Here is a 25,527-nt window from a genome sequence, read left to right on the forward strand (position 1 = left end):
TTCTTTCCTCTCTCTGAATGCAATAAAAAAAAAAAATGTACTTGGGTGAGGATTAAAAAAATTTTTTTTAAAAAAGAAATGGTAAGCAAAAATTTCAATAATAAGCAAGGTATCTTATACTATTCAGACACTTGAGATTGATGTTAGGGCAGACAAGAAGAGAGACGAGAGTTCTGAATGTTAACTTTTCACAGTTGCAATATGTTGCTGATTATATAATTTTAAAAGACCCTTATTTGGTACTATATTTTAATGAAAATTTTCAACATGAATCATTCAAAATAAAATACCAGAGAAAGATTCATTCTTTCATGTCTGAGTGCTAATATTTTATATTAAGATATTCTATAGCATTTTCGTGACTGCAGTTTTTCTTTGTTCATTGTTATCCTTATTAATCCACTGTTCGTAGTCCAGTTTAAAGACACACTCTGATGTATATCTTTATAGCCAATTTTTTGTACGTAATCACACCATGTAATTCTGTTTTTAAAGTCCTTCACTTATCTCATTTATCCTCCGAGTTCTTTATTTTCTTTTGTTTACCCAAAGTGTAATCTCTGTTTAAAAAAACTTTCTGGAGAATTTAGATTTTTTACAAAGAGAGAAATTGGATTTTTGATCCTACTGCTGAACTCTTGGTGGAATTTCTAGGTCAAGGAACTTGTTTATAAAGAGAAATAACCCTTCGCCACTAAAGTTAGGTAGCTGCCATAGCACAGATTGGGGAAGAGGAGTATTTTTTAAACACTCAATTGTTTTCTTTCTCTCCCAGGACTTTTTCTGAGCCGAGTTTATACTACTTGTGTGTATTTTTAAACTGTCCTTAGGGAAAGTGGGCTGCTGGATTTTCACTTGCATAAGAATTTTACCCAACACCGATGTATTTGGCTTCAGCTGATAAACGGGAAGACTGGCAGTTAGTGAGTTTATCTTTGGTTAGAAGATGTTAAAAAAAATGAGGCTTGGTGAAAACATTTGAGGTAACTACTTTTTTTGGTATGTGACCAAAATGAGAATAACTAATTGTAAAAGGCGCATGTTTATTTTTTTTAATGACATAATCATGTCTTAATATTGGGTTGGACAAGAAGTTCGTTTAGGTTTTTTCCATACAATGGCTCTAGTAGTGCTTAGTTGTCCTTAATTTCATTCAAAACAGTTTTGTTAGATTGTATTGTGACAGCTGTCATATCAGTGTGCATTAAAAAAAAACCTTACCAAAATTGGTGAATTCTTATGCAGCCATTTTAATATTGAAGAGGGAAGAAAATATGTGACATTTTCAGCGTATTATGCTTTATTATTTCAAGAAAGGTAAAAATGCAACTGAAATGCAAAAAAAAGATTTGTACAGTGTATAGAGAAGGTGCTGTGACTGATCGAATGTGTCAAAATGGTGTCCGAAGTTTCTTGGTACTACTGACATTCTGGCCAAATAATTCTTTTCTATGGGGCTGTCCAATGCAGTAGAAGATGTTCAGCAGCACCCTGTGCCTCTACCTACTAGAAGCCAATAGCAGGAGATAGCCGACATACTCAAAATATCCAAAGCAATGAAGTTATTGGTGAAGATGAAAAATGTCTTTTATTTTATAGAAAGAAAACTAAATGGATGTTTTGGCCAACCCAGTAAAATAAACACTTATTAGTTTTCTATATACTTGAAATTAACTCTTTTAAATGTCAAACATTTATATTCTACATAGTTTTATCTGAAGTTGTCTTCATTTCACCTGTATTCTTTAAAGATATTTTTGTTGGATATAAGATTTGGGGTGATTTTTGTTCTTGTTTTTATTTCAGCACTTTAAAAATGTTGTTCCATGTTTTCTGGCCTCTAGTAATTCTGATGATAATTAAGCTGTCATTCAAGTCATTTATTGCTTTGTGTGCAGTATGTTGTCTTTTTTTCCCTAGCTACTTTAAAATTTTTATTTTTCTTGGCTTTTTAGCATTGTAATTATAATAAACCTAGGTGTGACTTTCTTTATATTACTCCTATTTGATGTTCACGAAACTTACTGAATCTGTAAATTTGTCTTCATTTGGGAAAAGTTTGGCCATTATTTCCTCAGATTTTGTTTTTGTTTTTGTTTTTGTTTTGCCTTATTCTCTCTCCTCTCCTGAGAATCTAAGAATATAGACCTTTTGACATTTTTTCCCATTAGTCTTAGAGACTCTGTTGATTTTTTTTCACTTTTTTTTCTCTTTTCTATTCTTCAGATTAGAGTAATTGCTTAGATCAGTCTTCATGTTTATGGATCCTTTTTCTCTTCTCTATTCTACTGTTTAGACCATTGAGTGATTTTTAAAAGTTTCAGACAGTGTTCTTTTTGAGTTTTAGAATTTGCCTTTTGTTATTTTTGTGAACTCTTTCAACTGATACATCCTATCATCTGTTATCATGAACATAGTTTCTCACTTTATATCATTAAGCATGGTTTACAATAACTATCTTAAAAATTCTTGTCTGCAAATTGCAGCCTCTGGATCAGTTTGGAGCATGTCTCTGATTTTTTTCTCTTGAGAATGGTGATGCATTTCTGTTTCTTCCTACAGGGAGTAATTTTGGATTGTATCCTGGATATCGCTAATGTTATGTTGTGCTCATCTCTGAGCAGTATTGGTTTTGTTTTTTATCCCCCCAACCCCGCGCCACCTCCCCCCTGCCCCCCCGCCCAGAGAGGGAGAGAAATACTGGTACTGGGACCAAACCCACGACCTAGTCATGTGCCCTGAGCAGGAATCAAAGTCAAGCAGGTGACTTCATGCTTTGCGGGAGGAGGCCTGACCAATTGAGCCACACCAATCAGGGTGTCTTTTTTTTTTTAATTTTATTTTTTAAAGCAGTTAGTTAAATCAGTTGAACTCAAACTGCAGATTTTAGGACTCCCTCTCTGGGGCTCCCTTTTTGTATGGTATTCTACCTTAATTTCCGGGGGTGATGGTGGCTCTGAACGGTGTCCTTTGGTTCTTCAAGCCACGAGCACTGTGAGTCTTCCATTAGAGTTTAGCTGCCCTGCATGGCGCAAGGGTAAAATATAAGAATTGGGGAAACTGGTCCACTCTGGTCCCCCTTCCAAGTGTCCACACCCTCCCAAGTCTGCCTGTTTTTGTTCATTCTCCAGTGTCATCAAGTGGCTTTTTTTTCTCTCTCTTTTTTTTTTTTTTTTAAGGGGAGAGCGCTAGTGCGGTCCCCTACTACCACAAATTCTGCAGTTGATCAAATTGATTTTAAAAGAAAATATTTCCAAAAAAATATTTCTAAAATATGTTAATGTTTTCCTGACTTCTTAAAATGCCGATTTAACTGCCATTAATGTCAGCATTGATACTGAACACAAACTCAGCAATGCAGCGGTGGCCTCGGAAATGAGTGAACTGTGTAAGGCTATTTTTGCCTCGCTGCCAACGGCCTCAGCTGTGAGGCTGTTTGAACCTGGACGTCCTTTGTGTGTGAGTGTGCATGGGCGCGTGTATGTTTATGCGTGTGTTTTCTATTTTTTCCTTTGCCAGCTTAGCTCCATTGACGCAGCCCATTTCCTTTAATTTTCTATTGTAATGTGTTGTGGTTTGCTCAGCCAGATAAGCAAAACGTGTTAAAATTTGTTTGAAGTAAGAATAAATAATTTCTGAGAGTTTGAATGTAGTGGATTAGTCAGGTACATGGCCTTTTTGGCACACAGTCTTGGTGGCATTGGTGTGGGTTGTTCAGAGGCTTTTTCCTCTATGTTTAATATGATGGCCGCTACCACGAGGCATATGTGGCTGTTGAGTGCTTGAAAGGTGTCCAGTTTGGATTGAGATGTACTGTGAGTATAAAATATACACCAGATTTCAAAGATTTAGTGCAAGGAAAAGAGTGTAGTAACTTTTTTTGTTTATTACATGTTGAAATGATAATATTTTAGATCTATTGACTTAAATAAAATACTATTAAAATTAATTTCACCTGTTTCTTTTTATTTATTTTTTGCATAGGGCTAATAGAAAGTTTAAAATAACATTTGTGGATTACATTATAATGCTTGTGGTTCAGGTAATTTATTTTACTTGGTAGGTGATGTCCATGCAAGGGAGATGGTGGTTGTACCATGTGAATCATGAGACCAAGCCTTTGAGATTCCAGCACCTCCTTCTTTCCTTGGTATAAGAAACTTTAAAAGTGATTAATTAATAGCATGGTCCTCAGAGTTCAGACTTCACTTCTGCCCTCCTCAATTGTGTGACCTATGGCAAGTTATGTAGTTTCTCCAAATCTGTTTCCTTATCTAAACTATAAGGAAAACAATAACCTAACTTCATATGGTTATTGTGAGGATTGATATATATTAATAACTTTTCATATAGGACATATCAAATGATAAATAAACTAAGTTAAACAGGGGCTATTAGCTTGTTTCTGGGCAATTTTGGTGACATTTTCATTTACTATAGTTGATTCTTACAGGGAGTAGATTCAGGGTTGATCCAGAGAGGAGAAAGGTCATATACATTTGGCCATCTTTTTTTTTTTTCTTGTCATTCAGTGGTTTTAATTGTGTGGCTTATAATTGGCTCTGAAGAATCTTTGCTCCTATTATTTTAAGGCTTTTGAGGAGTGAATATAAACATACAGCAGAACTTGTTTTTATTATGGTTCTGTTGTACTTAGATGGAAAGTCTGGATATTGTATATCTGACACTTTGTTTTAACAAAGTGTTCTGGCTGAGACATTTCAGGTTTGATTTTAGTACAGATTAGAGCCATTGTTTTCATTTTCAGCATATGCTTCAATATGTACCAGAACAAAAGTGTTCAATAGAGTCTTTCTCAGCTGTTACTGTTATTTCAGTTAGTAGTTTTTGACTACTTTGCATTCAGCATTTGTAAAAGCACTATGAAGGAAAAGGCAGTTCTGTTGTATTTAGGCAGTTTAATATTTTGGCAGTGATTAGGAACCAGAAGGTTATCGTGTGTAAACATTTGAAATATTTTTTTCTAAAACTTTCTTAAACCTAAAAAAGAAGACAAAACAGTACAGAGGTGTATAAGGTTAATAGCCCTGTCCCTTCCTCACCCTAAATGTGTCCTGAGGTGTTAACAATGCTAATTTTGGTTTGTAGCCTTTCACACCTGAGAAATATTTTTAAGCCAAGGCAACATATGTTATCTCTTGAAAGGGATTCTCCTTTTTATCTTCCAACAAAGGGTAGGCACACTCACCCCCATCTTGAGGCTTTCCTCTACCCAGTTGCCCAATCAGAAATCTAAGAGTTATTTGATTTCTTTCTTTCCTTCACGTCCCACCTCCAAACCGCCCTCATTGGGACTGCACCTTCCCAATTCAATTTAATCCATGCATTTTTCACCTCCATTGCCTCTACTGAATCCAGGCCACATTCCGCTGGAGCTGTGGCAATAGGTCTCCCAGCTTCCAGTCTTCATCAGCTCCGTGCCCACAGCCTGTTTTCCGTGTGGTAGCAAGTGTTACTTATTGTCCAAAAGTGGACATTGGATTTTACGCTCGTATGTCCCCATACACCAGAACCCCTTCAGTGGTGTCCCATTACCGTCTTCTCTGGCACCGCCTGTCCCCCAGGCTCCATGAAGTTAGGAATATGTTCTCTACTTGGCATATTAATACTTTGTTACTGAGCACTTACCACATGCTGGGCAATATTTTAAGAGGTTTTCATGATAACTCACTTAATGTAATAATAATCTGTTGTAGATGTTGCTGCCCATTTTACACGTAAGGAAACTTGAGTCCCAGAGAGAGGAAGTGTTGTAATATGCTCCGTGTCACACAAGTGGTTAAGTAGAAGAACCCATGTATTAAACCAGGCACTCTGCTTCCAGAGTCCTTGCTGTTAATCATTGTGTGAAGTGATACTTGGTAAACATTTGTTGAACAAATAAGTTGTTCCCTCTGTAAGCATCAGATTCAAACTCCTTTATTTGGCCTAGAAAGTCTTCCTGAATCTGGCCCCCGCCAATACCACTTTTCTGTCAGGCATCTAGTCACATCAGCTCTTTGCATGGCTGGCTCCTTCTCGTTCTTTAGGTCTAAGAGACCTTTTATGACCATCTGTCTTATCTAAAGTAGGTACACCTCCTCCTCTCTCTTAGTACTTTGTTTCCCTTTAGGCCCTTATCGCAGTTTCTGATTTTTAACTGGATATATTTCTTACCTGTTTCTTCCACAGAAAAATTCATGAGGTCAGGTCGGTCTCGCTCATTCATAGTTGTTTCCACAGTGCCAGCTCCTAGCTCTTGGGAGATCATAAATCTATGCTGCATTTTAAACAGACATCTCTGGGTCCTAGGCAAGGAGGTAGGTGTTCTGTAGGATGTTCTGTGAGTGAGGAGAGAGCCCATAGCTTGAACTTCAATGGCAAATGCTGCCCAGATCACTGAAATCCTAGATCAAGGTCTAAATGACAGCCTGTGGAAAGTAGAATTAGTTGTAACAAACCAGAGCCCTGGAATGGCTATATCTCCTTTAACTTACTTTGAGAGTTATCTTTTTTCATTCCTTACCGCACTGAAGTATTTTCATTCTTCCCACTAGCCTTTTTTTTTTTTTTTTTTTTTTTAATCCTCACTCAAGGATATGTTTACCGATTTGGGGTTGGGAGAGGGACATCGATATGAGAGAGAGACAGAGAGAGACAGAGAGAGAGAGAGAGAGAAGCATCGATCAGTTGCCTCTCGAGTGCTCCCTGGCTGGGGGCCCAGCCCGCAACCTTTCAGTGTGCGGGACGATGCTCCAGCCAACTGAGCCACCTGGCCAGGGCTTTTCCTGCTCATCTTAATTGGAATTAAATGATGATATCGGTTTGGGTGCTTATGATTGTGAATAACAGATAACCTCAAATTGCCTTTAACCATTAAGGAAATACGTATTCAATGAAAGTAGTGTAGTAGGAGGACTGCTCTGTGTCAGGGTCTGGTTCTCTTCGTTGGGCTTCTCTTTTGGCTTTGTCCTCTCTTAGTGTTGGTTGCAGCCTCAGGCTGCTGTCAAGTTGGCTACGGCAGCCAGAGCTTTCACATCTGAGGGTTTTCTCTTCAGCAGTTTTTGTCTTAGGAGCAAGAAGCTTTTTCTCAGGAGACTGTCTTGTCAATGAACCGGGTCCCATGATTACGCCTAACTAAGTTGCTGGCAAGAGGAATGGAATTATCATGACTGGCTTAGAATCAGTCAGGATTTACCCCTAAAATTGGGAATTGGGCATCATCTCCTGTGTCCACTAGGGGAGGAAGGAACGAATGCCTGATCAAAAATAGGAGTTATATCAGAAAAAAAATAAGTGGGAGAGTGGGTGTTGGGCAGACAGCTATCAGAATTTGCTATAGTGGCCTCTGTGGTTTGTTAGCTCTGTCCCAAGGTGATTTGGAGACCCAATTTAAATTTTTGAGAAATTATTAATCAGGAAGATTTGACCTAATAAGTTTTTCCTATACTGATATCCTGGAACACATTCTTTGTAACTCAAAGGCTTTGATTGCTAGCAACCAGCAGAAGGCTAGTGAATAGTAAAGCAACTACAGCAGAAGTTGTCCTATGAAAAGACTTTTTAAAGGTATAACATCTCAGTGAGTTTACAGTCTGTCTAGCTCAGGAGATACAGTGCAGAGGTATGAATAGCAAGGGAATAATACACAGCAACAATTTAAGAAATCACAAGGCAAGTCCTAATTGTTAAATACGCGACGGAGGCTTGCCATTCCCTGGGGATTTGTAAGAGCTGCAAAATCTTGGGCCTCCCTCCAGATCTACTGAATCAGAATCGGCATTCTAACAAGAGCCTCTGATGATTTTTGTTGATGTAGAGTTTGAATAGCTGGACTTGAAGTTGAGCAAACTGGTCATTGGCTTGGGCTACAGGGACCTAGAAAGGTTCCTTGGAGGTGAGACTTGAGCTTAACCTGAAGGCCAGGCATAGCAGTGGGCATTTCAGATGGAGGTGACTTCAGTCATGTAGGTGTCCACATTTATGTTGACGTCTTGTGCCGAATGAATGGAGGGGATGGCGGAATAGTGGTGTGGTTCCTGCAGGACGGTGTTGAGGAGGTCACCCTAGGGAAGGGGGGAGAACTTGCGCGTCACTGCCTTTGTGAACACTATTGTACATGTATACAGGGGTTCTTAAAAAAAAACAACTATTGCTTCCATTAGGTTATTGAATCATAATTTGGTCATTTACTAAAGAAAACAGAAGCAGATAGCCTTTGAAACTACTGGCAGATGAGTTACCTCTTCCATTCAACAGATTTAACTACAGATAGTTGTGGATGGAAGAATGTGCTTAAAAGTTGTTACTAAACCATGACATTTGGCTAAAAGAAATTGGCTAAATTGTGAATTTTAGCTATTTCCTTCAACAGCATCTTGGTAGGTGAATCTTGATGACTTCAGCAATAACTATAGATTTTAGGTTATTTCAGATAGTTAAGTGCTTGAGTCCTGTGTGTGAAGTATCTTTAAAGTTAAGCGATGTTTACTAAGCTCTTACCATGCACCAGGAACTGTGTGTATACCCTAACTGATTTGACGCCCATAATAAAAGGTGTGTAAAGTCAAGTTTCACAGATGCTAAGTAACTTACTGAAGATTACCCAGCTAATAAGTAGTGAAGTCAGGATTCAAATCCAGGTCTGTCTGATTCTAAACCTTGTTATTTCCCACATACTCTGCATACCCTGTAGAAAGGTAACAGCTTATTAAACAAACCTTTAGACTCTAGACTTTGGTTCTAGCGTGTGTGTAGCAAAAAAACAAAGAAGTAGCTAGTAGAAGCCAGGGACTGCCCATTTATCATGCTTTGTTTTGTGACTTTTAGGCTCATCTAAATCAAAGTAAACTTTTGTGTGTTTAGACAGATAATTTAGATAGACTCCACACTAAAGGTTAAATGAGATCTTAAAGTTTTTGAGTTCACTCTTTTGGCAACACATTGTTTTATACATTTCCTAGAAAATGTGTTAAGGGAAATGATTTGATGGTCAGGAGCCCATTCTAACCTTAAGAGGAAGCCCCTCTTCCCCCTGAGTCATCATCAGCCCTCACCCTGAGTCCCACAAACACAAAGAAGCAGAAAGCCTGGAAGCTGGAGCCCTTCTTCTTTGGGGTTTTAAGATCTAACTTTCTATAGACTGATTAAGCTAGGTTTTCTAAGTGAGCAGTTCCTTAACCTCTAATTAGTAAAACATTAAAATTTTTATGGCATCTGCTGCTGACCCTTTTTCTGCAATGTAGGAGTTAATCCAGCCATTTCTGATTAAATACTGGTATTAGGCAATTTAAGAATTACAACAGAGGTCCTGAGGGAGGCGGGTGGGGAATGCTGAGTGTGTGGCGGAGCCCCAGAGAACAAGTTAAAGAAAACCGCCCCCACTCTAAGAACAGTACCCATGCGAATGCTGACTCATCCAACTCACCCTTTATCTGGAAATGAGCGGTTATTTCTGTGTCAGTAGGCTTATTCAAGTTTTTGATGTGATTATTTGAGTTTTCTGATTTTTCAGGAAATGTTATAGACATGTATTTTATTTTGTAATATGAAATCATAATTTTTAAAACTAGGTACTCTACATTAAAATCTTGGCCAGTGTGTGTGTATTGGTATTTGTAATCTATGTCTATGTATTTTTGAATCAGCTTTATGGAGTTGTAATTCATAGACCATGCAATGAACTCTGACTTGAAGTAGACTTCAGTGGTTTTTAGTCCTTCACAAAGTTGCTCAACCATCACCACAGCCTCATTTTAGACCATTTTTACCATTCCAAAAAGAAACCTTGTACTTCTTAGTTACTTCTTAATGGTCTTCCCCCCTCTCACCCACAAGCCCTAGGCAACCACTAATTTACTTTTTGTCTCTGTGGATTTGCCTATTTTGGACTTTTCATATAAACGGACTTGTGCAGTGTATCATCTTTTTGTGCCTGGCTCCATTTATTTAGCATAATTTTTCAAAATTCATCCAAGTTATAGCATGTATCAATACTTCATTGATTTTTATTGTCAAATAATATTCCATCATATGGATATACCATATCTTACACATTTTTAATTTTTAATTTTAAAGTCAATTTTTTAAACTGAATTTAATTTTAAATTCAATACTTCTGGGAGACTTCTGCTTTTGTGAAGGGGGTAAGTTTCCTTGGCTGGATTTTACTTCCTCCCTCCCCTCCCTCCCTCCCTCCCTCCCTCCCTCCCTCCCTCCTCTTCTTTCCTTCTCCCTTTCTCTCTTCCTCTCTTCCTCTCTTCCTTTCCTTTCTTTCCTTTCTTTTCTTTTCTTTTCTTTCTTTCTGCCTCATACATCACAGATTGGGAGCTATAGACACTCGCAACCTGGAAACACAAACAAGCTCAGACAAACTGACAAAAGTCTGCTCTTCAGCCAAAAACCCAGGAAAGAGGCAGCCTAAGCAAGGCAGAAAGCTTGTGGACAATAGCTGCTCTACTCCAAACACCACAGAAACTGCCCCCGCCAGACACAAAAAACTGGCCCTACCCCCACACACACCAACAAAGGCTAAATGGGTAGTCCAAATTTCCACTCTCAGGAGGTGATCTCTAACTTAGACCCTTTGCTGATAGGCACCGGGTGGTCTCCCTTGTTGAGATGTTAACAATGCTTCAGTGTTCCTCGCTCTTACTTACCTTTGGGCATCTGTATAAGTGTCTCTACAGAATAATTTCTAGATGTGAAAATGTTGGGCTAACAGTATGCAATGAAGCCTTCAAAAATGATTGTTAGATGGGTGACATCAAAATACGGAAATATGTAGGGAGTGTTACATTTTCAGTGTACTTTTTCTCTGTTGTTCAGATTGGGTAATTTCTGTAGATCAATCTTCTGGTTCAGTGATTGTTTCCTCTGTCACCTCCATTTGGCCATAGAGCCTGTCCTCTGAACTTTTAATTTTATTTACTGAATTTTTCGATTCTAAAATTTCTGTCTGGTCCTTGTTTACATCTTCTATTTCCTTGCTGAGGCTTTCCATTTTTTCATTTGTTTCCAGCTCTTCATAATTGCTCATTGAAGCTTTTTTTTTTTTTTTTTTTAAGTCACAGCTCCTTTTAAAAATCTTTGCTTGGTAATTCTAACATCTTTGTCATCTCCTTTTTTCCCCATGCTCACCCAAGGACATGTTTTCATTGCTTTTAGAGAAAGAAGAAGGAGGGGGCAGGGAGAGAGAGCGCGCGACAGAGAAAGAAAGAGAGAGAAACATGATGTGAGAGAGAAACATCAGTGGGTTGCCCTCTCATATGTGTCCCAGTTGACCAGGGATCAAACCTGCAACCTGGTTATACACCCTGGCCAGGAATCGAACCCACAACCTTCCAGTATACGGGACAACTCTCCAACCAACTGAGCTACAAGAGCCATGGCTAACATCTTTGTCATCTTGATGTTGACATCTGTCGATTACTTTTTTTCATTGTAATACAAGTGATTTTCAGTTGAAATCTGGACATTTTTATATTCTAAGAGTCTGGGTCTTGTTAAACCTTCTGTTTAAATGTCTCTGACACCACTCTAGAGGGGCTTGGGAGGAGAGGAGTATAGTGACCCCACCTTGTTACAGAGAGGGGGAGATTAAAGTCCAGATGCCCCACCTGGCCTCCGCTGATGCCACAGGTGTGAAGGCTCCTCAGTACTGCTGGGTTCCAGCTTTGTGTGTGGCTTCCACTGACACTCTGGTTGAGGAGGTCTCATTGCCTCTGACTGCTGTCTCCTAGACCTCTGACCCCAACCCTAACAGCGAGGAGGAGGGGTTCCTTGTTCCTGGCTGGCAGGGCTGAAAGCCGGAGCTGCCTCCTTGGCCTTCTCTGGCACTGTCTTGGTGGGGAGCACTACAGCCTCCAGTGGGTTGATTACATTAAATTGGGATTAAAATATAGAAGTTGTAAAAAAAAATATATGTATAGTGATCACATTTTTAAAATAAAAAATATAATATGTACATAGAAAAAAATCTAGATAAATAAACTGTTGAATGGTTCAAGGGTAGGGAAACTGACTTGTAGTATTTCAGTGTTTGTTTTTAAAATAATGAGTGTTTATTGCTGTTAGAAGCAGTATAAAGCAGAAAATTTTTAAAGGGATACTTTTCTTAGGTGCTGATGTTAGGTATACCGATGTGTTAATTTCATTGTTGTTATTAACAAAAAATTGGGTGTAGAATAAAAGTATCCTGATTTCTAGTGTAATGCTTCACATTATACCACAATATCCAGTTTATTGTAACAATAGGTTTTAGTCAATGTAGTTCATACTGAAGAGAGTAACGTTTACCCTTTAACTTGAAAGAGATTTTACTGAAATGTTGAAATGGAATTTTAGTAGTACAATGTGAATTAAAGCAGGAAGTTTTTGATACGTGACTTCTGGAAATCCAAAGTTTCTAGCTCCACTGTACTTTACAAAAACATTATCTGTCTGGTAGCTCTCAATTTTCTAATGCTGTTAAAACTTTGGAAAAACTTGTACGTCCACATGTACTTGAGTTTTCATGAATTTTGGGAGTAGTTAATGAGGCAGTATTTCAGTTCTGTCTTGAAGAGTATGCATGCTTTTATTTTTTAGTACATAGAACAAAGTAGTTTATACGGAAAGTGAGATGTAATGGCTTATGATTGATAAACCTGGAAGAGAATTGATAAACTTTTCTAGAAGATTAAAGACAAAGGAGATGAAAGCAAAGAAGCATTTGTGTTCCTGGCTGCCCAGGTCTTCACAAGCAGAGGATGTCCTGAGACCTTGCGCCCGACTCTGCAGTGCGGTCTGCAGACCGTCATGGGACATTATGGTGTGGTGTGTCTCATCTCTGGCCAGCTGCTTTTTATTACGTGTTTTCCAGTGCCTACATGTAACATCTTTATTACATCTTTGCCAATGTAATTCTTTTAACTGTGCTGTGACAGGCAGTTTGGCAATAGTTAATTTTACAGATTAAATAAATGGTAAAGGATGAACACTTTGAGTCAGACTTGTTCTTTGTCTACTAACTTGGTATCCTTTTTCTTGTATTTATGCTTCTGTTGTAAGCATCTTAAAACTGGGAGGAAACAAAAGCAAAACAATGATGATAAAATCCGGGTCTCTAAAGCCACAACCTTGTGTGAAAATATTAATCATCAAGCTATATAGAAAGGTAACGTGTTAACTTTTTCTGATCTGTAATGAGCTCACTCGTGTGTTACCAGTTCCATGTGTGTTTGGATGGTGAGCATCTTCAAAAAAGCAACTCTGAGTATCAGTTTGTTATATATTGTAGGACGGCTTAGTCCTGAGAACTGCCTTGTGCTCAGAGGAGTATCATCCTAGCCTTCCCACACTGGTGGTTCTCGATGTGTCCAGCAGATGCCTAACTTTGTGATTTCCTTGGGTGCCTCTAACAAAATGAGGATTCCTGGGCCTTACTCACCCAGGAATTCTTCTGAATCAGGCTCTCTGGATGTAAGTCCTAGGAATTTTCATTTTAAATGGTTACTTCAGGTTATTCTTACTCACCCTAAACTTGCAGGGATGTCCAACCTTTTGGCATCTCTGGGCCACACTGGAAGAAGAAAAGTTGTCTTGGGCCCCACATTAAATACACAAACACTAAGGAAAACTGATGAGCAAAAAAAAAAAGGTTTTAAGGAAATTTATCGTAGTTTGTTGAGCCGCATTCATAGCCATCCTGGGCCACATGCAGCCCGCGAGCCATGGGTTGGATGCCCCTGCAAATATAAGAACTAGAACTTTTTTAGAAAGTAAATTTTGTATAAGTTGAAGTATTAGAAATTAATAGGATTCATTCTGGTGATTGTTCTATGTGTGTTTTGTTTCTGATAAAGAATGATCATTTTTTTCCCCCCTTAAGCTCAGTTGTAACTATTGCATGCTGTCTGGTTAGTAGGGTTCTGGAATCCTTATACGTGTGTTTTGCTGGTTATATTATGTGTAATCAGGCAACTTTTTATTTTTTACCCACCCCCTATTGCATCATTAGTTAGGAATTAATGACTTAACTGGGTATAGCATTTTACTGAAATGGCTTCTGTGTTTTTTGAGAGTTACTTTAGGATAATAAACAGTACTTTTACCAGCATCTTTGAATGGCTTGGCAGAAGTTATTTCTGGCTTTCTTCATAGACTTCATGGTGAAGAGGGCTGGAGGGCTGGGTCGGTCCCTAGCAAGTGTCAGAGTGTTCTTTTCCAGCGGCTGGCTACCCCAACCCCCATATCCCTTCCCCTTCCCCCTCCTTTTTAAACTCGGGGGCATACATGATGGAATTGAAGATTTGTTCCACTCTGATTTTTAGGAAAATTCTACCTCATTGTTAAACTTGGGGAAGTCAACTGTTGCATTCATTAAGTGGATTACAAATAGCTTACTATAAAGCTATGTTATTTTCCTTCCTCCCTGCAGGAATATGTAAAATATATTTAAAATGAGTCTTTTTTAGAATTGGGGGAGGCTGGCAACTATTTTAACCCTTTGGAGAGAAGCACATCTACAAGTTCCCTTTTTTATGTCACCCTATAAAGAATATTATCTCGCCCTGGCTGGTGTGGCTCAGTGGATTGAGTGCTGGCCTGTGGATTGAAAAGTTGCTGGTTCGATTCCCAGTCAGGGCCCATGCCTGGGTTGCAGGCCAGGTCCCCAGTTCGGGGCATGAAAGAGGCAACCAGTTGCTGTTTCTCTTCCACATTATGTTTCTCTCCCTCTTTTTCTCCCTCCTTTCCCCTCTCTCTGAAATTAAATAAATAAATAAATATTTTTTTAAAAAAGAATATTATCTCATAGAACAATAAATGATTTGCATTTTATAAAACCTATGATTGACTTTGTCTTTGCCCTAGGGCAAGGATATAGGTATCCACTAAGGACTGATTAGACTTCTGCTTTCCTATATGATGGCTGTTAGCCACATGTGGCTATTTAAATTTGAATTCATTGAAAGTGAATAAAATTTTAAAAATTTAGTTACGTTGAACTAGCCACACTTAAGTACTCTTTAGCCATACGCCACAAATGATTACCATATTAGATAGTGATAATATAGATAATTTCTATCATTGCAGAAACTTCTCTTGGACATTGCTATACTAGACTGGACACTTTTATTTTTATTATTTATAATCCTCACCTGAGGATGTGTTTATTGATTAGAGAGAGAGGGGAAGGGGAAAGAGTGAGAGAGGGGGAGAAAAACATCGATGTCAGAGAAAAACATCAATCGGTTGTCTCCTATACATTCTCTCACAGAGAATTGAACTTGCAGCCTAGGTATATGCCCTGACTGGGAATCGAACCTGCAGCCTTTAATGTATGGGATGACGCTTCAACCAACTGAGCAACTCAGCTAGGGCTAGACTGTCCATCTTTAAAAAGAGAATGAGGCAAATGAAAGCAAAATAATAAAGACCCGAATTTTCACCCTCCCTTCCACAGTGCAACTTTTTCTGTCGTCTTGTATCCTTGTTTAAAATTCAGAAAAAGGTCTATTATTTTGAGTACCACTTTGACCTTGTTTTTTGTTTATTTGTTTCCCAGGCTGGCAGTGATGGTGAAAGCATAGGAAACTGCCCCTTTTCCCAGAGGCTCTTCATGATTCTTTGGCTCAAAGGAGTTGTATTTAGTGTCACAACTGTTGACCTGAAAAGGTAAGAGTTGGTTGCATTTTAGAGTCAACTTAAGTTGAGTATTTACCTTACTGTTTTCAGTTCGATCCTCTCCCCTTTCTTCACTTTGCTTGCCCATGTTCTCTAAAGAAAATATATTGTAAAGTTCAACGGAGTATGGACAACTTGACCTTGTGTTAAGTACTATGCTAACTCACAATGTCAGTAAATTGCATGTAGCCATACAGTCTTTTTAGCAACTTATTGTATGTTTACCTTAAATTTCAAGAGCAGCACCAGGAGCTTTAGTGTGGATGCACATGACTTTCCAGTGTAAACATGGGCGTATGAAGGACTTTCTAAGCAGGTATCTTGGTCTCAAGTTTGCTAAACATACGGCCTATGTAATCTGGATCCTTAAAGACAAGGATGGGGTTTTCAGAGGACAAATACTGCTTGGTCTATTTTATTTAATCAACTTTTCAAGAAATAAAATAGGAATTTTTTAATAATACAGTTTTAACCATGTTTGGTTAAGTACAATTGTAAAATAAAAGCAATTACCCATGGCTGTGATTGTTCTTGCTAGTTGAAAAGTTGTTCCTATCTTTCTTGCCATGGACCATAGTGGAAAAGGTTGAGAAGAACCCTGATAAGTAGTAAGCTCTTCTTACTCAGGAGCTTCTCTTCCCCCCAAGGTGAAGAGCATTCATACTTGAACAAAGAAAAGATTTAAATCAAGGGTTAAAAACAGTTTTACCAACAGAAAATCTGCAGTGGATTCAGCAGTGGAAATGGATTCCTCTTGACAAAAGTCCCACAACAAAGCTTGCTGCCTGTGTTTTAAGCATATCAGTCATGGACAATATTCAAGGAAAAAAAATGTTCACTTGATGGATGGCACAATTTATGTATGTTATCCCTCTGGGCATCACGGAGTGCAAGTCACATGAGAGCTGTAATCTTACTCCCTGTTCTCGGTTAGTGTTCCCTGGGACCTCTGTCGGTTCCTTGCAATTCATTTTTTACTTACTGCTAGGGCACTTATTTGAAATTTTACAGACTTAGAATTTATTTAATGAAAGTAAGCCATGAAGTCTTCCAGGAATCCCATATACATTAGTCATGTATATGAATGCAGAGGTAAGCCTTTGGGGACAGTAAGAGTTAAAACTACAGGCTCTCTCGAAGACATACCCAGCTCACATCAGACGCAGCTATTATAAGAATGAAACAATTCCTGTAGTTACTCTTCGATTACTGTTTTTTCCCCTACATGCATTCACCCAGAAAGTTCCCCACTATAACTCCTAAAAATAGCCTGCGCCGCCAGGCACACACCCTTGCTGTGTCTTAAAATACATGCTTTCTCCTATTCCATTTTTGGGTTGGAGCAAGTGAGTTGACTGCCATGCTTCCAAAAATTCTTTGAACAGCTCCATACAGTGCTCGATTGTGGAACATACCAGTAATGGTGCCATAAACGATGCTCGTCTGGGTCAGAAAAGGAAGTTAACACAAAATGGCTCTTTTAAAAATCAGCCGTTTCACTTTGGCAAACTTTTGAGGGCATTCTTCCTGTAAGTTGATATTGGAGCGTTTGTATATGTTTAAGAGTAATGTACCCGACCTGTCAAAAGTGACACACGGGAAGTATTGCACAGTGAAAGATTCAGAGCCTCCTACTAGAGAGCACCCCCTCTCAAAGGCAATGTGTGTCTGTCTCCTAGGGCCTTGTATAAAATCAGCAGAGAACACTCATACGGGAGCCTATATTTTGTAGTTTTCTTTAGAAATCTTCAGTCTACACATACTTAAAAGTGATTCTGAAGGACAGTTAAAAGTGCACAGGCGGCACCTGAGAGTGGTCGTGAGTCCCACCCACCCCCGTCAGCAGCTTCCTTTTCACAGCTGTCGTTGCACTTAGGTTTGGCCTTTACCCTTCCAATCTTTTTTCAATGAGTCAGTCTGTAGTTAAGAGTTCAAAGAGGAAGTCAGTGAACATTGGCTCAGAACGCCAGTGTAAAATAAAGTCATCACAGAGGAATAAAACATCCTGTAGTGAAGAGTACCTTTCACAATATATTCTTAACTTTAAAACTTTAAATGTGACTGTTTTTAGAAAGCTGTGGGGGAGAAAATGCCTATAGTGTTTATTTTCCTGCTTTTCCAGATGATTGCTTAACTCCTCAGTGAAAAGTACTGATCCCAGAAGAAACCGGTGGTGAGCAATAGAACTCTCCTGAGAGCTATTTAGAAGCTCACTGTGTGCCCTGAAAAAATTATTGTTACATGACATTTCATCCGTAAAAAACAAGCCCGTTCTGGCACTGGTGTGACACGTTCTCTTTGACTGGCAATTACGGTGTGACACCGTTCTCTTTGACTCGCAATTGGCGTTAACGACTGTGCTGGTGGAGTTCATGTGCCCCTGTGGAACTTGGAACAATCTCCCTTTGCTTGCCTGCCAGTGTTGCTTAATGCTTTAGGGGAGTCATTTCTAAACCTAATTTTCTGTTCATGCTACAACTGCATTATAGGGCTTGTAGATTTAAAAAATGCTTAGGCTTCAAAAGAATTTGGGTTTTATATCAGCGATCACCATTTGAACAAAAGCTTCACCAAAATGGAAGTGAGAAATATTAAAATTTGGGGCACTATTTAAAGATGTTGTCACACGTCATCAAAGGGGAGCAACCATGCATAGGAGAAAGTATGAGCGGTAGAGGCCTGGCTCTGTTTGGAGAGAACCCTGGGATCTTGGGCAAGCTGCCTCTTCTGGGAGGTCAGTTAGCTCATTTTTAAATCAGGAAAAAGGAAGGGGAAAATGAGCTAACATTTCTTCAGTGTCTATTATGTGTAAATACTGTTCAGGGTACTTTTTGCTACTCTTATCAAATCACTTCAGACCTGTTACTTGAATAGAACTTTTTTTTTTTTTTTTAATCACATTGGTATTATAGGGCCTTTCTGGCTGACAGGTTGCTGGCAGTGATCAAGATCTTTATTTGAAGATTTTCAGTCTTCATTATGCCCCGAAGTTCCTAAGTCAGATCAGCATCTTTAGAGCAGAGATAAGCCTGAGAGGTAGACAAGGAAGAGAAAGAAGTGTAAGAACAGGGAGAGGGAGAGAAAGAGAAATAGAAAGAGAAAGAAAGAGGAATTGAAACACTGACTTGGATGTAGCTGAGTGTGGCCATATTTTGTCACATACTTGCTGGGATAAACTTCTGGTTTTGAGAAATGAGAGTAGAAATGATAACTTTAAGAAATAACTTTTTATTGAAAGCAGTGATATCTGCTGTATCACCAGTGAATAAAATCCGCCGCTCCCCATGGTATTCTCAGAGAGAAAAAAATAAATTGGAGATCGCTTTTTTGAAGTCTGGGAAATGTATGTTTCCATTTTCTCATTCCTACCTTAAACTCTGAAACTACTTCCTCCTCCGCACCATCACAGCTGATTTTTTCCTGCTTCAAATGTCAACCATACCCATTGTAGCATATTGTGTGAGTCAGACCCACACAATATGTAAGCAGCCATAATAATGGCATAAAGTGTTAGATGATGATGGTAGTTTATCCTTTAACAATTCTGTAATAGTTTAAGATGTTACAATAAAATGGTAAAAACTGATAGTTTGGCATATCTTAAAGGCAGCTTTAAACTCAGAACAAAAATCTGATTTCCAAAGAGATTCTTCAGAGAGGTTGCTTTCATGATCATGTCTGTGTGGTCCCACCCTTCTGCAAACAGCCTTCAGCATGTAGGGAGGCCAGCGATTTCCAGGTGGGTCTTCAGAAACAGCAGTGTGACTGAGACAGACAGGGGAACAAGTGGGATGGAGCAGGCCAGCCTTTTAGGGAGACCATCCATTTTCTGCTGCTGGCCAGTCAGCAAAGTATAATACAAACTGCATTCTCCCCTTGTAAATTTGACTTGAGTTACACGAAGCCCTATTAGAACAGTCCTAACAATTCAAGATTTATGTCTTGCAAATGTATTCTGAATCCTGTGTATATTCCACACCCAGGTGTATGTGCGTGTGTGTGCGTGTGTGTGTGTGTGTGTGTGTGTGTGTGTGTGAGAGAGAGAGAGAGAGAGAGAGAGAGAGGAACACATAGAGATAGACACATACAGTTAGAGGGAGAACTTTGCTGTCACATGTCTTTATGTTCTTTCTCAAGATAATTTTGAAATTAAATATTAGTAAATATTTTTAAACCTGTTATTAGTATTAACTGTACTTATAAACTGTGTTAGTAAAATCTGTTAAGAATTACAGAAGCTGTATTTGAAACCTGCATGGGTGCTCTTTTGTTTTAAAAACAATTGCTCCACAAATTGACCTTAAAGTAGACAGAGATTAGCAGTAGACCACATTGAATCAAAATAAATAAAATCCTTTAACTGGTTGAACGGGTACAAATAAACAAATGCTTAGTAGCTAGGATCTGGTATGTGCTTTGGTGAGTCCACAATCCACTGATTCACTTAGTGACTTTAGTATTAGAATATAGCAAATCTAATGAAGAATAATGAACAGGAATAAGTTGAAACAAATAAAGGACTTGTGGTGTTACCTTTTATTATTATTTTTTACTTATTTGCTTTATAGTATCCAATACTCTCTTGATTTGTGTAAACTAACTTTAGGCTTTAAAAATCAAGATCTTCAAAAGGGAAGTGGAACTTTTATATACTTAGTATTCTTTTCCTCCACCTAGTGAGCCAGCTAGTTACAGGCAGGTCATCTTAAGAATCAGTCTCAGTGTGCCTGGCTATCTGTGCTCCTCTTACAGGAAGCAGCTGGAACTGAGCCACCAGCCCGACATCATCCAATTGTTGCAAGTGCACCAAATTAAATTTTAATCTAAGTTAAGCCACTTACGTTACTTAAAGTATTAGCTCCTAGAAGGTTCCTCCTTTTCATTTCTTTCTTTCCCTCTGTTTATTGTTAGTTTCCCTTTATTTCCTTATCTTCATCTGGGAACAAAGTGGAAGAGGATAGAATGTATTTTTCATCTAAAAAGCTACTTTAAAGAAAAAAACTACTTTGATAAGTAATATTAAAAATAAAAAACCCCAAAACATTGAAGTACCTGTTACCTCAAGGCATGAATTCTGTGTACTTCGCTTTTTCTAGATATCTGTCACTCAGGGAAACATTTGAATGGGTTTGATTGAATTGTTGAGTATTTATTGAAGTCCTTGCATGGTTTAAACCTAAGATGTCCTAAACTGTTTAGCCATTCAGCTCATTTTCATTTATCTCACACTGAGTTCCTGAAATGTTAAGTTTGTGTAAACCATCTGTAAAATGAGCCTTTGTGGGTCAGACAAAACACCTGAGTCCTCAGTGCCAGGTGAGAACTAGAAGTTGGAGAATCTTGGCCTCTGTCGGCCTGATGACTTGATATAGCCTTGGAGTCACCTCAGTGTTTACCACTTGTCCATTTATTTGAGGTCTGCTAATCCATTTAGAGTCATTAAAATTTCTCCTCAAACCTATTTTCGCTTGGAATAAGGAAGTAACATGGTTGTCCTTCATCTTGACAGTTAATTCTGGAAAATAGTTTCATCACTTTGGTTTTTTAAAAATCTATGTAGCCTTTCAGCAGAAACAAGATGGACTGTTCACTAGTCACTAACATGAATGGAAAATTGGTAACTATATACTTGGTTTCACTTCACTTACATGCCTCTGTATTAATCAGATCTCTTATTACCAAACAGTTAACGCTAAGTAATCAGTTTTGAACCACCAGGCTCAAACCGAGTTTAAAATTGCCCATCTTCTCTCCTGTAAAATGCTTTCTTAATGTGATACTGAAAGCAATAATGACTTTCATTTGCATACTTTGGTTTAGTTCATGCATTATTTCCCATGCATTATTTGATTTGTTCTTTGCAGCAAACCAGGTCTTAGATCCATACTACAGATGAGGAAGTCCAGATCCAAAGAGGCTGTGATTGACTTAGTCATGTGGCTGGAATGGCAGAACTATTCAATTTGAGATTTTAATCAGGTTTTTTAAAAAAATTCAGTCTTTGGCTTTTTTTTTCTCCTCTGCCATGCTAACTTTATTTGTCCACTAATAAATATTTTTATTTGGCCAGCTTAAAAGCTGTCATAATAATTTGTTTTAGAAGTAATAGATGCTCTGGCTGGTGTGGCTCAGTGGATTCCGTGCCAGCCTGTGAACTGACAGGTCGCTGGTTCAATTCCCAGTCAGGGCACATGCCTCGGTTTCAGGCCAGGTCCCCAGTTGGGGGCGTGTGAGAGGCAACCAATCGATGTTTCTCTCCCTCTCTTCTTTCCCCTCTCTAAAAATAAATAAATAATTTTTTTTTTAAAGAATGCATGTGCTGTGTTTAATGTTCAAAACACTGTATGTGTCACTTATGTAATAAGCAGTATTATGTACATATATCACAGTAAACCCCCAACACAAAAGGATAATTGATTTATATAAAAGAAATAAGAAGTAATAGCTGTTATTTATTTTGCTGCCCTCGCCCCATGGGTTATTTTAAAGCATTGATCCCTTTTTTTTTTTTTTTTAATCCTACTCCCCTTGTTCTTGAAAAAATAATTGTAAAAAACACAGACATATGCTGTTACTTTACATGTAGGCATTTAATAAGGGACCATTTTTTGGCCATAAAATGTTGATGGATATGTTTTATAACTTCAGAATAAGAAGTGTGTTCTAGGTGATCACAATTCGTATATGACAAGATTAAAGAACATGCTCAGTCGTCCCTGGCATCATTCATGGGAGACGTGTGTGTTCTCTTTCTCTTGTGTATTTTATGCAAATTTGATTAAACCTATTTGCTTTGATGAGACACTGTTGTCCTTTTTCTTATCCTTGTGCTACCTTAAAAAAAAAACCAAACTTTAAAATGTTAAGATTTGAAAATAGAGATACAAATCCTAATGGTTAGGGTTTCTGGACTCTTCCTAAAGTTGAGGAGGAAGTAAATTATAAGCGGGAAGAATGTGAGTGAAAATGTGAGTCGGTAACTTGAAAAATAAAGATGACTATGGTCTTGGACATGCTGGACCCTTTAATGATCAAAGAGGAGCAGGTGGTCAGGATGGTGATTGAAAAGGAATAACTAAAAGAAACCAAGGAAATGAAAAGTAGAAAAGGATTAGTTCTAATTTGGAGTTGAGTACTTATAAAAGTTGTTGGAATCTATAGGCGGGCCTATAGACAGATGCACATCTGGAAGACTTCCTTAGGTTTCTTGTATCCCGGCCATTTTGTGCTGACTTTTTTTTTACCTTTACAGACTGAAGAATACTCAGGAAAAGAATTGGAGTTGAAAATCCAATCAGATTTTGATTTTTAAAAGTCCTTTGTGGAGCTTAGGTTCTTGGGAAAGTTCATAGAAAACATGTCTTATTTTTCTTTGCCTTGGGAGGGAGATAGGCTCTAGAATTTGGGCAGAGGGAGGCCCTGAGTTAGAGAGTGTGGACTAATAGAATAATGGATTAAGTCTTTGTATCTTTGATTAGAATGTCATAGAAAGATGAGGCACTTTCTAAACCTAAGCGGAGAGACAGGGATGGGGCGGCAGGGGGAATGAGGAGGAAAAGGAGAAACGGAGAGAATGAAATGAGTAAGACCGGAGGGAATTGATAAGCCGGGCTTGCATAGTTTTTAGGGTGCCCTGTATTTTAAAAATTATTTTTAATGGCAAAGTATTTCACCTTTATGATACCTTTACAGATATCCTTTATTTTATTCAACTGTGCATTTGTGGTAAGGAGAGAAATAAAATATATTTTTAAAAAAGAAAAGCTGAGAGATTTTAAAATATAACTTATTTACTAATTGGTTTAAATAAAATAATTATGAATGCTTTATTTGTTTTTTTAAGTATATTTTGATTATGCTGTTTCAGTTGTCCCAATTTTTTTCTCTTTGTCCCCCTCCACTTGGGACCCCCTTCCCTCCAGCAATCCTCCCTCATTAGTTCATGTCCATGGGTCATGCATGTAAGTTCTTCGGCTTTTCTCTTTCCTATAGTATTCTTAACATCCCCCTGTCTATTTTCTACCTACCAAGTATGCTGCGTCTCCTTTGCTTTTCTTTCTTTTCTCTTTAAGGATTTTTATTTATTTTTAGAGAGGGGAAGAGAGGGAAACATCAATGTGTGATTGCATTTTGCACGGCCCCTGCTGGGGACCTGGCCTGCAACCCAGGCATGTGCCCTGCACTGGGAATCAAACCGGTGACCCTTTGGTTTGCAGGCCAGTGCTCAATCCACTGAGCCACACCGGCCAGGGCCAGTTATGCTTCTTGACCCCCTGCACCATTTCCCCTTTTCTTCCCCTCTCCACTCCCCACTGATAATCTTCCAAATGATCCCCATACCTATGATTCTGTTCCTGTTCTGGTTGTTTGCTTAGTTAGTTTTTGTTTTTTTAGATTCATTTGTTGATAGTTGTAATTTTAATTTCATGGTTTTGATCTTCTTAATGCATTACTTGTTATTGCAAAACATAATTGTAATAGTAAAACTTAAATCAATAATAAAAATTACTATATTTTCTCCCTTCTCAGTTAGAGTAAAAAAAATGATCCAATTTTGACCACTGTATTTTGCCTAACAGGAAGCCTGTAGACCTGCAGAACTTGGCTCCTGGGACCCACCCACCATTCATAACTTTCAACAATGAGGTCAAAACGGATGTAAATAAGATTGAAGAATTTCTGGAAGAAGCTCTGTGCCCTCCCAAGTGAGTATCAAAGAAAATATGCATGGAAATATTGCCATCTCTTTAAAGCTTTGTCTTATCTGCCCCTTAGAGACCTTTCTCCTGATGGTACTTGAGTTAAATTCTCACAGTATCAAGTTGGAATGACTAGAACTTCTCTTCATTTATCGTAATTATCGCTCCACAAATGTCAGAGTCGGCTTCTGGCCAGACCAGGAGCCGTACTGGGGTAGGAATCTGATGAGCGGGAAAGCACACGGTGAACGTAGGATTGGGCGCGTGAGATAGGTCAGGAAAGACTGGTCGTTTGGGGGGTGTAGGTTCCAAATGAGAGGGAAGTGTAGGGAGAAGGGATGGGAAGAGACAAGTTCAGACTGAACTTAGGATGTCTAAGTAGGTGTGGTCGCAGGTTGCCGGGGGGGGGTTTTCTATCAGGTCATTTCATTTATTTTTTAATTATATTTTATTGTTTATGCTATTACAGTTGTCCCGGTTTTCCCTCTTTGCCACCCCCGCCCCGGCACTGCCACTCCCTCAGGCAGGCCCCACACCGTTGCTTGTGTCTGTGGGGCGTGCGCATACATTCTTTGGCTACTCCGTTTCCTATATGCACTTCCCATCCCCATGGCTAGTCTGTAACTACCCGTGTTTGTACTGCTTAATCCTATCAGGTCACTTTAACACTCGGAGGCTGCCACCCAAGGCAGTTGACTTTCCTGACTGTGTCCCTGGGATTCTTTTTCTATTTATGTATTTCTTTGAGCTGTTCTCGAGCCCCGGTCCTACATGGTTAACACTTTTAAAGTACTATAGCCTATCCTGTAAGGTACAGTTGCGGAACAGATGAACTTTCATGACAGTTACCTATATTGCAGATCTGCAGTTTTGCATTGTACTGTAATCTTGGCACAGGTTTAAAGCATTACTGATTTCTTTTAGAATTTTCCAATTTCATCATCCTGAAAACTGACATTTTTTTTCCTTCTGACCCAAGCCTTTCTTGCTAGTTAACGTCACTTTATCTTCCATATGCAGGTGAATTTCCCAGGAGTGGGATTATTGGGTCAGAGTGTTCTAAAATAATTAATTACTCACTGATTCACTTACATGCATTCGGCAAGCAGTTACTGGGCAACAGAGGCTCGTGGACGCAATAGTGAGTGAGACGCACTTCCCG

At 38.7% G+C, this 25,527-nt stretch overlaps 1 protein-coding gene across 1 annotated transcript in view; it reads left to right on the forward strand.

Annotated features, from left to right (window-relative positions):
* Positions 1–25,527, forward strand: part of CLIC4 (chloride intracellular channel 4) — a 61,401-nt gene that overhangs the window by 15,590 nt on the left and 20,284 nt on the right. Inside the window, exons 2-3 of the mRNA XM_054571748.1 lie at positions 15,548–15,657; positions 24,246–24,371. Of these exons, the coding sequence (XP_054427723.1) occupies positions 15,548–15,657; positions 24,246–24,371 (236 nt within the window). The remainder of the gene's footprint in view (positions 1–15,547; positions 15,658–24,245; positions 24,372–25,527) is intronic.

This window comes from Pteronotus mesoamericanus, unplaced genomic scaffold (genome assembly GCF_021234165.1).
Source record: "Pteronotus mesoamericanus isolate MK-2021 breed Mesoamerican mustached bat unplaced genomic scaffold, CSHL_Meso_final contig_221, whole genome shotgun sequence".
Classification (NCBI taxonomy): domain Eukaryota; kingdom Metazoa; phylum Chordata; class Mammalia; order Chiroptera; family Mormoopidae; genus Pteronotus; species Pteronotus mesoamericanus.